The 12288-nt window shown below is 41.7% G+C and overlaps 1 protein-coding gene across 2 annotated transcripts in view; it reads right to left on the bottom strand.

The window, feature by feature from the left end:
- The window catches only part of LOC121608872 (spectrin beta chain, non-erythrocytic 4-like), a 59497-nt gene that overhangs the window by 35651 nt on the left and 11558 nt on the right, over positions 1 to 12288 (bottom strand). For both annotated transcript variants that reach the window (XM_041940281.1, XM_041940282.1), the window contains exons 11-22: positions 11962 to 12264; positions 11554 to 11704; positions 11170 to 11306; positions 9411 to 9560; positions 8440 to 8808; positions 8085 to 8299; positions 7794 to 7931; positions 5508 to 5748; positions 5138 to 5296; positions 4051 to 4181; positions 3704 to 3929; positions 475 to 677 (exon numbers count right to left, since the gene is read on the bottom strand). In XM_041940281.1, coding sequence (XP_041796215.1) covers positions 475 to 677; positions 3704 to 3929; positions 4051 to 4181; positions 5138 to 5296; positions 5508 to 5748; positions 7794 to 7931; positions 8085 to 8299; positions 8440 to 8808; positions 9411 to 9560; positions 11170 to 11306; positions 11554 to 11704; positions 11962 to 12264 — 2423 coding nt within the window. The remainder of the gene's footprint in view (positions 1 to 474; positions 678 to 3703; positions 3930 to 4050; positions 4182 to 5137; positions 5297 to 5507; positions 5749 to 7793; positions 7932 to 8084; positions 8300 to 8439; positions 8809 to 9410; positions 9561 to 11169; positions 11307 to 11553; positions 11705 to 11961; positions 12265 to 12288) is intronic.

Raw genomic sequence — 12288 nt, 5'->3', positions numbered from 1 at the left:
TCACACAGATTTCATGGTCAGATGTCAGTTCTGGACTACACAGACCGAGCTCTGTTTTCAGTATTTCTATTCCATTTACACTCGAGGGTCCCTCTGCTTTAATTCCTTCTTCTTATTATTGTTGCATTGTGTCTGGGCAGCTGCTTCGAGCTTTGTGTTGTAAAATCAGCTCAATGTGCAGTTAGAACAGTGCGTGGTGCTGCAGGTGGCACTCAGAGACAAAGCTAAATCTGAAGTGGAGATATCCAACATTTAATAAAGTGAAATAAAACAGTCTGTGCTCTTTTCTTTTAAATTCATGCCAGATTCATTTACTTTTCCTCCATTCTTACCTCCAGCGTATACATTAAGTCAGAAGACTTGGATGTATTCAGCAAGATACTTGGTCACTGGATACAAAATGTTTCTCTGATATGCTCAAACTGTAAATAATAAATAAATTCCCATTGTTGGAAAGCATGGATTTTGTGGTACCTGTTGGCGAGGGTGTCGATACGTTCTTTGATGCGTTCAGAGTAGATGTTACTCTGGCTGATCAGACTCTCTCCAGCCTCGATCACAGCTTTGATCCTGTGCAGGTTCAGCTCCATGGTGGTGGTGAAGTCCTTGTGTTTCTTTATGGCGGCTTCGACAGTTTCCACCGTCGTGGGCAGCTCCACGTGAGCGAGGGCTGACTCCTACAGAATGAACATGGGAAATAGTAAGATGATGTCTTTGTTCAGGAACTGATTAAGTGAATGAGATAAAAAAATAAAGAGTTAAGATCCCACATTACAAAAAAAAAGATATGAGAAGAGCACAGAGTAGATAAGAGCGGTTCTTGAAATTGAAGCCTGATATTGGCTTACTTATCAACTAAACCAGACAATGACCAATTTTAATCTAACACTGCCGGTTTGGGTTGTCAAACCAACCATCTAACATTGTCGATTATTAATTCAGAAGAAGAATTACTATCATTCTGATGATCCATTGAACACTTTTTTCAAACCAAAATGCCAAACAGTCCTTAGTTTTAGCCTCTCAAATGTAGGGATTTGCTGCTTTTTTCTTGTTTTCTCTGACTGATGTAAACTGCAGTGGAGTGCATACATGAAGTTTTCACAACCTTTCAAATTTTGCTATGTTTCAGATTCAATTTAAAGTGGATTCAGTTCATTTGCCATAACAAAGACACTGTGTGTAGCTTAATGAGTAAACAAATGAACTGAATCCATTCTAAGAACAAAATGTGGAAAACTTGAAAGGACCTGAAAACCATGTGCACTTTATCTGCATAAAACAAGTCATTTGAAGACATTACCTTGGTCTTTTCACAATTTCCTGCCATTTAATCAACTATATGATTAATCAGTTAGTCAAATAATTGTTTTGCATTCACTCTTTTATTAGAAGGAAGCAGCACAATTAAAAAACTAAAAAACTAAATCAGTTGCTTAAGATCAGAAAATGTTACATGATGCCATTTTTGAAACAAAACTACTCAAACCAACCATATAATTACAAATGTATACAGCCTCTGGATACAGAGAAAATGAATTAAATTCAGGGGGAAACAACAGGGAGAGGCAGACAAAGATCTATAGCCTGCAACGTCTTTGATACTTATTGAAGAAGAAATGCTGTGCTCTAAATCAACCCCCGCAGGCTAATAAGGAGAGCTAGACCCTGGTAAAGATCTATTATCAAACAAAAAGAGACACTGTGCCCAACACACACATATGTGCACACAGGAGTCAAGGGCAGCTCTGCCTGTGACATTTCAGATTAGAAAAACAAACCTCTGCACATGTGTTACTGAGATTAAATACAGCAAAGCAGACTGCAAGACCAGGTCAGACTCAGCCAGGCCTGTACAGCTGTGCTGAAATCATATTTATATGTCGCTATGAAAGAAGCTGATAATTATACTAAAAAAAAGGAAAAAATGAACATGAAACCAGTTAATATTTTTGAGTCTGTGAACTTAGTATAAAATTCCAAATAGCGAGCTATGAATGTGACCTAGTTCATTTTAATCTGTGTGAACTGAAGTTTAGCACAGCTCTAGCTAGCAGCGTGCCAATTTTTTTTGGAGTTGGGGTTGTAATACTGTATGCTTCCCATATGTAACACAATCCCACTCCATTCATTATACTGCTGCATTGTTTAAATCGAGTTAAGATCTAAGATATGACCTTTGCAAAACAAACGCTTGCACAGTTAGGCACAGGACTTAGCCAATAAGAAGTGAGCATATTGTGCACTGTTCTATAAATACCATCATACTGTATATTGTTAACACATATGCACAGACTGGAGCATCAGGAGGCGACCAACGAATCCTCCTCCACAATGTAGAGCTAGAGTTACTAAAGGCTGCTGCCTCGACAGCTCCTGCTCTAATATCACATAACACAGGGACACTCTGCAAAAAGACGCCTGCTGACGCGCGCACACACACACACACACACACACACACACACACACACACTCTCTCTCTCTGTCTCAGAGCTGACTTTGGCAGAGCTAATCCAACCACGCCCAGTCGAGTTGACACTTCACTGCAGTCAGAAAACAATCTTCGGCCTGTTCAGAGGTGTTCAGGATGCTCATGTCATGTGATATGACTGAAGTTAGCTATTGCCACCATCATTATCATGTGATCCAACTAAAGGACAAAAGCAGAGCAGGTTTCACTTCATCTTGTATCTTAACGTGTCTCAAGGGCTTTGAGGTGTTGATATAAACAATGGTGTAAGAGTGTAAGATGTGTGTGTACCACTGTTCCACTCTGTTTTTTTTTTGTCTGTACGTTACTTTGCTTCCCCAGGTGAAAAAATATATACTTCTACATAAAGATATATATATGTACTAAGCAAACTTTGTCCAATTTTTGTACCAGTCAAGCATACTTACATGTACTAAAGTAGTCCTTGAGTACTTCTTAAGGAATACTTGAGCATACCTGAATTGTAAATAGTTGCTAAATTGGCACACTTTTAAAAAATATATGTCAAACATACTTTAAATTAAGCACAAAAAGTAAAAGTGTACTAGTAATGACTTTTCTGTTGTTCCGGCTTCCAAAAACAAACCTTTTTAGCCGTTGAGAGTATGAGGTTGGGTCCTGGGGTTTGCAGATTTGTGACGCGCACAGAGGTTATAGATGCGTTTGGTACATTTATTGTGAAAAACCAGCACAGAGCTATCACAGCGCATCAAGGATGATAAAATGGAAATGAAAACCAGCGGATTAAACAAATGATGAATGAATGAGTGAATGAGTAGCGCCGTCAACAAAAATTACGGCTACTACCCAACGCTGACTCTCTCATCTGTGTCACAAGCGACTGTTACCTTTACACACACACTTCCGTACAATAACACGCCTTCTCCCACGTGAATCACCGCCCCTGGAGCACACACACATTCAGGCAAACCGTGAACCTCATCTCCAACTTGTACGTCTCCTTCATCTGTACTTAAATCATATTTGCAATACACTAAAAGTATACTACTTTTAGTCACTATTACATATGTTAAATGGACCGTATTTATGTTTTCTAGTCTGACGACCGCTCAAAGCACAAGTCTGCACTCAGTCATTCTCACACACACTCATACAACGGTGGCACACACACTCACAGCATTTGGAGCAATTCAGGGTTAAGCGTGTTGCCCAAGGATATTTTGACACCTGCTCAGTCTTTGCTTGTCTCACCTGGTTGTTGAGGAAGGACTCGGCCTGTTTGACATCCCGTAGGAACAGATGGAAAATGTGAGCCTGGACCAGAACCTCTCTCCTGCTCTCCCACATCTCCAGCAGCTTGTTCCAGCCAACGTCGAGCTTCTGGAGCCACTGCTGCAGGGCGGCCTGAGGAAGAGGAGCCTCCTCAGACTCCAACAGCTCGTTCATGGCCTGCAGGCGCTCGTAGTCTTCTTCATACCTGCATGGAAAACAGTCAATCATTCTCTGAAACTCGAGGTGTTTTAAGACCTATTAGGAAAATGCAGATACGATCACGTTAAAAACTAAGACAGGTTTTTGGTTGTTCTTCGTTAACCCACCGTCCAATCTCCTCCTTTAGGGCAGCATGCTTGTTGATGAGTCTCTCGGCCTCCTCCAAGTCGTTAGGCAGCTGGTCTGAGGCTGCCGCTGTCTGAGTCTGGACCAACCAGGTGAGGAACGAGTCCAGGTCCTGACAGGGCAAGGAAAGGAACATGATTTACATTTAAGCAATTCCACTGTTTGTCTAGACTACAGAAGTTTGTGCCAACTGAGAAATCTGCACTAAAACTTGAAATTAAAGGCAGATTCTGTGGTTTGTTTCCAGATTACCAATTTCTTCAACATGCTTTTTCTCAATGTCTGTTGTGGAAACCAGAGACCCAACCTCACTTTTGTTGGCTGATCACATTTTGATTTGTATTCCCTTGCCTTCTTCTGGAAGTTGAACCTTTCTCAACTTTTAAAGAGACGGAAACATTTTACATGAATCTCTGTGTTTTTAGATAGATAGATAGATAGATAGATATACTTTATTCATCCCAAGCTGGGAAATTGCAGTGCAGCAGCAGCATTACACACAGTGAAATAAGTGAAAATAAGACTATAAAGAACAAACTATACATAATAAAATATAAAAATAGCGAGCTGTAAAAAGATTATATACATAATAATAAAATAGACAAATAGTAAACAGTAGTAAAAGTATTGCACAAAAAAGAATATCAAATGCAAATGAATATCAAAATAAGAATATCAAAAGCAAATGGCAGTGAAAATAAAGTGTACCATGACTGTAGGAACAAACTATATATAATAAAATATCGAAATAGCAAGCAGTAAAAAATTACATACATAATAATAAAATATCAAAAGCAAACAGTAGTGGTAAGAAGTATTGTATTATTATTATTAGATTTTTTTTTATTTTTTTTTAGCTGTTATTGTACAGTGTAATGGCATGTGGCAGGAAAGATTTCCTGTATCTGTCCCTTCGACAGCGGAGCTGTAGCAGCCTGTGGGAGAAGGTGCTCCGCTGTCTGTCCACTGTGTGATGGACACAGTAGGTGAAAAAACTACCTTACTGTTGCTTTAACTAAAGATACAGTGAACAGTCAGAGTGGTAGACTTCTGTCTGATGTGTTGTACCTGTATGAAACTCTGCAGCCTGCTAGCCACCATCAGCGAGTCCTCACAGCCCTGCAGGGTGCGTTTCAGCTCCTCCCACTCCAAACTGATGCCATCAAACGGCACGAGAACCTCCATGGCCCGACCTTGGTGGGCGGTGGCCAGATGCTCCGCCTCTTCCTACATCAGAGACAGCATTATGCTGCATTATACAACCTGTGTATAAAAACGTCTTAACCTATACATAAACATCTTTTGTGGTTCATCGCACTCATTGATGTTTTAAAAATCATTTGTTATTCATTCATAGGATGCCTACTCTGCTACAATCTATTACCATTGATGGTGGATTATAAATTTCCTGGAGCACCAACACTGCTTTTTTCCCTACCTGTAGATGTAGTAGCTTTGGCTCCAGGACGGACAGGGCTCCCTCCATGGTGGACAGGCGTCTCTGCAGAGCCAGAACTCCACCCAGATCGCTGCCCATGTACTGAGTGGCGTCGATGGCTTTTCTCTTGTCCTGGATCTGAGACTTGATCTCAGCACATTCCAGCAGGTAGTTCTGCAGGCGTAGCATGGAGTCCAGCTGATCTTTCTTCTGCTCAACCAGCTCCACAATGCTGTTCCACCTGGTGTGATGTGACAGACAGGATAGAGTGACAGTTAAGCGTAGTTAGAGAGGGATGAAGAGAGGGGAATGTGTAAGTGTAAAAACTTCACCTATCCTTAAGTCTCACTTCAAAAGAGATTTGTAATAATCAGTAACAAAGCTTTCAGAACACAGTCAGTTTGGATTATTTAAGTCCCTAAGGCAACATATTTATTTTTCTCCCTTCACACTTTGATAAAGTTTGGAAAAAAATAAAAACTGTAGGACTACCAGGCTTTAACTGTTCTAGGTCAAAAGATCAAAAAGGAAAAAATGTTTTAAGCAGCAGATGTAATCTGAAATAAATTTAATAATATTTCTGAGATGTAAAAGCTGAACGTCTTAAAATTGAATGATTAACATTACTGTTAATCTCGAGTAGAGCCGAGCTGCATTATTATTAAAAGAGACGCTAAACTCATTTTTATGATGACCTGATGTGACCTGATACGAACTGTTTCCTTTGCTCTGCTCTGGTTTCAGCCCTGGCCTTGTCTGCTGACCATATCATCAGACAATATGTTCACCTGACTCTGCTCCAGACCAGCAGGTCTCAATACACACCAATTCAGCCAAGAAACACACTCACACACACATGCGCACACACACTCACACACGGATCCTTGTGACTGTAATGAGGTAATGGCACAGTCGCAGAGAGGCAGACAGAGTGCTCAGCAGGCAGGCAGGAAATCAGCTGACATTGACCTCAGATCCGCAAAAGTCTCATAGGTGCAACGTGGTGGTGGTGGAGGTGATTGTTGGGGGTATGTGTGTCTGACAGGGGTCGCCGCTTCACAATAATGTGTGTGTGTATGTATACAAGGAAGCAGTAGTGAATTACCTTACCCAAACTCCATTTACACACTGAATGATTTGCTTTATGTATTTATATATGAAATAAAGGCTTTACCGTGAATGCAAGAGTCAAAATACTATTTCTAAAAATAAAGTACTTCAGTAATACTCCTTTCATCTCAAAATTTGTAAACACAATACTTTTTAAACACAATACTCCAATACAGTGTCACTATCTAAGGACAGCAAAGATACTTTTCAGTTAAAAACCTAAAACTGAGGCAGACTTTTAATAAGTTATACCAGAGGAGGCGGTGAGGAGAGAGACGTGTTCATTTTGTATGTTTGTGCTTAATTTTGCTCTTGGCTGGCTTTGTCTTAACTGGCAGCCAGCACAGATGGTCGCCCCGAGACCAACGTCATGTGCCAAGGTCACAAGACTCATGGACACCCGGCCGTCATGGACTCTGCTGCCAGACGTAACAGTGGTCAGTGAACATGGCTGAGACAGATAAAAAAGCCAATCCCATCACGGACCTGACCCGGCCGGATGTTAGAGCAAATAAACATGAGACTGGTGACACTTAGAGGAGATACATGCTAGTATTTTACATTTCATATTATCTTTGGCACCGAATTCATAGTCTACAAAGATGAGAAAGCAGGTAGGAGTTCAGCCTCGTATTAAGACAGTGACTGACAGGACACGAGGCGCTTGTCAAAAGACAATTACAAAACATTGTATGAGTATGAATTCCCCTGAATAATTACACAGGCCCACAAAATTTCTCTTCCTTGCCATCTCTCTTCTCTCTGTGTGTGTCAGTCTGCCTCCATCTCTTCCCACCTACTCCTCCACCCTCCTGGGAGTAAATAGGACAGATAGACCAATGCATTATTTAACAGACAGTGGGCTGTCTCCTCACAGACTGCTCTCCACTTAGAACACAGTATATGAACATTATTAAGGTAATTTCTGGAAATTAATTTGAAAGACATTCATTTACCGAACTTCAGCAAATCCTCCCTACTCTGTAAGTATTTCAGTGCCTTGCTTATCAGCTCTTTGGCAGCAATAATCACTAGTTATTGGCTCATGAAAGATTTTTGTTAGTACTAATCTGATGGCAACACTCTGTGTTTTGTAGCTCTGTGTTATTGAGTGTGTAAAGACACACGGACACAGTGGTTGTAGTTGTGTTGGGAGGTCAGTTTTTGTTTCATTACCTGGAGTTGAGGTGGTCCTGACAGCCTCTGACCTCTGTGGAAGATGGGTGACCTCCATCCAGGAGCTGCTGAACTATCTGATTAACATCCAGGATCCTTCCCATCAGGCTGTTCATCTCCTGGTCCAGGCTCTCAAACCTAAAACACGTACGATGAGACAGTCAGTGGGTCGCGTTGGCCAAAAACTTTGAGCTCTTTGATTTGAAGAAAACAACATAAACTTAGCTGAGCTTTCATTTGGCACCACAGACATTAAACCTCCTCCCTTCCTCTTCTCTGCCTTTTCCTCACCTGTGCGCCACCACCTCCACGTCCTCCAGTCTTTCTGGGATCTCCATCTTGTCCAGCCACTGCTCCTTCTCATCAATCCACAGCTCGCAGGCATTGACCTCGCTGAACATGCGGTAGACGGCGAGAGCGTCATGAAGCCACTGCTGTCTGAGCACCGCCACCTCAACCACCTCGGTATACAGCTGCTCCACCTCTCCCATACGCACCTGCACCTCCTGCAGAGAGGAAAGGGCAGAAGAAAGGAGAGGACACAGACAGACAGGAGGAGAGGAAAAGCGAGGGCAAGGTGTGGTAAATGAAAAGATGTAGAAGGGTAAACAAAATACTTTATGCCAAAAAAGCCCCCTCTACCCACCTCCTGTTCACGGTACTGCAGAGGCAGCGCCACCATGTGTTTGCGCAGTGCCACTACATGCAGACGATGTTTGTCGATGGCCTCACTGACTCCTCTGTGTTTCTTCAGCAGAGACTGGGTGGAGTACTCATCGTGTCCGAAGTCTTCGCTGGAGACCAGGCGGTAGGCGTCCTGCAGCCAGGCCACCAGGTCGTCAGTCTCCGTGGAGAACTGAAAAAAGTTTAGCGCCTCCTGCAGGTGGCCAAGACGCTGCGCAGCCTGGTCCTCCAGCCTCTTCCACTCGGCCTTCACCTCCATGATGTGCTCCTGGATCCCTGCTGTGCCAAAGCTCTTCTCACTGAGGATCTGCTTTCCTCGCTTCATGGTGTTCTGAACGAAGGACAACAGCGTTACTCTAAATCACTTCTTACTGCTTTGCTTTAAACTAGAGGTGTAGTGTTTTGAGAAGTTGCAGGAGGTTTTTAGACCGGTGTAGTCTTTAATTTTGGTGTAATCTACATGAAGCCATGTCCATAATGGCTGACCGATGTACTGCAATAAAATTATTTTTGGCACGATCATATTTTTGTCAAAGCAATCACAATAGTTGTCAGTAGCTGTTTGGAAAACCTGCCTTCACACGGTTTGCACAAAACATTCGGCCTGAAGAGGCTTGCTAACGAGGAAAGTTTTAAATGTTGGGGCATTAAAATCATAAAATCTTCGTAAAAGTTTGCCTGTGCTACAAAATGTCATTTACACAATACAAAAACAAAAACATGTAATTTCAATGAGATTTGATGAATTAAACTACACTGAAAACAGGAAAGATGACATAGTTGGGAGTTTGTTTTGTAAGTGAGCTAAAAAAATAATCTATATACATAATTTCAGAGGGGTACATGAAGTTTAGAAACTCGAGGTACTATCGGTGTCCCAGGTGCTGATTCTCACACACACAGATGAAAACACAAACACACATGCACACACACCTGCAGCAGTGACCGGTGAGCCAGCAGTTCTCCAGCCAGAGTCTTGTGTTTTTGTAGTAACTTCAGCACGCTGCTCAGGTCCTTCCCATAACCCTGAGCCCCCAAGATGGAGCTCTTCTCCCTGATCCAGGCCCCCGACTCCTCCAGCTCCTAAAAGGAGAACAAACAAACAAACAAGATTTAAATTTTACATTGAAATGAAAAAGCACTATAAAGAGTCTGACACATGGATATGGACTGCTGGATGAAATGATGCAGCACTAAAGAAAGACATGTGTTAAGCAGAAAAATGCTGTTGAAATTCTGACTGCACCTGTTGTCCCCAGAGGGTTGGTCCATAAAAGGAAATCTTAATTTGACTTTGACATTCCTTTTTGTATGTGAGTAACTAATTGGGTCATAATTTTCACCCCTTCTCTCATAGCCTAAAAGAAGGACAGCTGCATTATTCATAAATACTGTAATATAGATGAATATTACACAGAAAATAATCTGCTCAGGTGTGGAGCAACCAGCACTGCAAAACATTTTGTTCTCATGCAAAGCAGCAAAGAACAAAGTGCTACTATTATTACAGTACTTTATTGTGTGATTTATTACCCTTTCAGCAGACATTTCTGGTAGATCTCTCCTCTAATTAGCCTTCTTTCAGAGCTGCATGAAAATACGGTACACCTAAAGTCTGCTTAAGATCACCTCGTAATGTTATTATAAAGCCAGAAACAGAGGTTGATAAAAGCATAGATTAATTAATGCATATTTTAATTTTGACAAAAATCTCACAACCTTTGTTCTGTATGCCTTTAAAGCTGCTGCAGGCAGGTCTGGGGAAAATAAAGATTCAGTTCTTCGATATCCAAACACAAGAACTGAAAGCCCTTCAAATGTATGGCTATTCCGAATGGCCACACTCAAAGGCGGAGTGAAATGCTGGCTGTCATATACAGAGGGGGACACAACGATCAATTAAATGTAGGGCTAACAGCACATTTTCAGACTGTCGCTCCTGGAAGGCATTCATGTGCTACACTTGGTTGGACATGACAGGTTACAGAAATAGTTGTGTAAAGTATGAAAAAAGAGAGTTTGAGGGAGATGTTCAAACCCTGCTAACTTTATCACCTCCACAAAATTGGCCAATCACAGCATGAAGTAATGTGAATGTGGAATTGACAGTTTTAGAAAGTTACAGCAATTAAAGGACGGAGCCCACCCCCAGTTCTGACATCAGAGACACATGGAGGGAGCAGGTCTCCACAGCTGTTTAATGCATCCAATGGGCACTTTAGATAGCGTATACTGCCCTCTTACCATGACATGACATGACTTCCTGCTGCTGTTTCTCTTTTAAATAGGAGGTCTGTCCTATTTTAATGTGGTCTTCACTTGCTTACTTATTTATTTACTTATTTATTTATCATTGTTTTACTGTCCCTTGGATCATGCTCTTATGTTTTCTTAGCATGCTCTTAACAGGTCTTATATTGGCATTTTTAGTGATATTTAATGACTTTTATTTATTTTATTTATTTATTTTAGTCTTTTAACCATGATCAGTGAGCTGCTGGGAGTACCTGTCAATGTCTGCTGTTATTCTGTCTTCTGTATGTGTCCTGTGTTTCTAAATGTTGTGTATATATGTATGTTTGAGATGCCCTCTCCAGACTGCAAAACAAATCTACCTACGGGTATCAATAAAGTTACCTTGACCTTGACCTTGATAATCCACCTTTTGCATCATCCTGTCAACCGATCCTACCTGAAAGAAGGCCCAAAGTTGTCTCGACTCCTCAAGCTCAGCACGTCTTTTAGCTGCCAGTTGCTTCAGTTCCTCCAGACAGGAAGAGACATGGTTGACACGGTTACAGATCACCTGTGGGTCACATGGTTGGTAACCTGGGCGACAACAAAAGGGGTTTAATGACCAAGAAAAAAACACACACAATAGATACAGAACTTCATTCATTACAGTAGTGCACTATGAGTTGGATTACCTTAAAAAATAATAACAACAATCATTTCTTTAAGGTGATTCCTCTAAGTCTTACTTTTAATAAGACTTTTGACATTGTATAATGCTTAAGACAGATCAAATGAAAAGTGTCACCGGTGTTATACACAATATACATGAATCTGTGAATACCTTCTATCGTGGTGAACTTGAGTGCAGCGGTGTTGAGTGTCTCGACTCGCTCAGCCTGCACTGTAATGTCGGCTTCCTGCAGGCTGTGTTTCTGCAGCAGATCATCCACCTCCAGAAGATGCTTCCCAAAGTCCTTTGATAGCAGCTGGGCCTGAGACAGAGCAGGAGAAGAGAGAGGGGACGACAGGGAACATATGTAATGTCATTATACATCAGGTTGACAACTTTTTAAATAGTTTAAGGTCTACTTTTTATCTTCTATCCTCCAACTAAACTGATTTCATCTTCTTTTCATAAATCAAAAAAGCAAATTTCTCCATCTCCAATCTTTCTTTCCTCTGTCTTTATTTAACTACTGAATATAAAAGTGTCTTTCTCTTTCGGCCTCTCTCTCACAGCCTGGGCTACCTGTGTGTCCTCCATCCAGTCGATCATGTAGACCATGTCCTGAAAAGTCTTCTGCAAGGCCAGGTTCTTCTCCAGCCGGGCCCTCCTCCCAGCCACCAGCTCCTTCAGCAGACTCCATTGGCCCAGGATGTTCTCCTTTCGTGCCGAGATACGCCGGATGTCGTAGTATCCTTCTGCCTCCATCTCTGCGGAAAGCTCCACCACCACCCCAATTCGGTCTTCATATGAGGCTATGTCCGCCTCGATGGCCTCGTGTTTCTTCATTGCTGCCTCGACTGCTGGTAGGTCATAGCCAAAATTGTCCTGCAGGCAGGAAAGAAGCAAACA

The sequence above is a fragment of the Chelmon rostratus genome, chromosome 7 (genome assembly GCF_017976325.1).
Source record: "Chelmon rostratus isolate fCheRos1 chromosome 7, fCheRos1.pri, whole genome shotgun sequence".
NCBI classification, from domain to species: Eukaryota; Metazoa; Chordata; class Actinopteri; order Chaetodontiformes; family Chaetodontidae; genus Chelmon; species Chelmon rostratus.
This window is presented reverse-complemented; position numbering and strand designations above follow the sequence as displayed.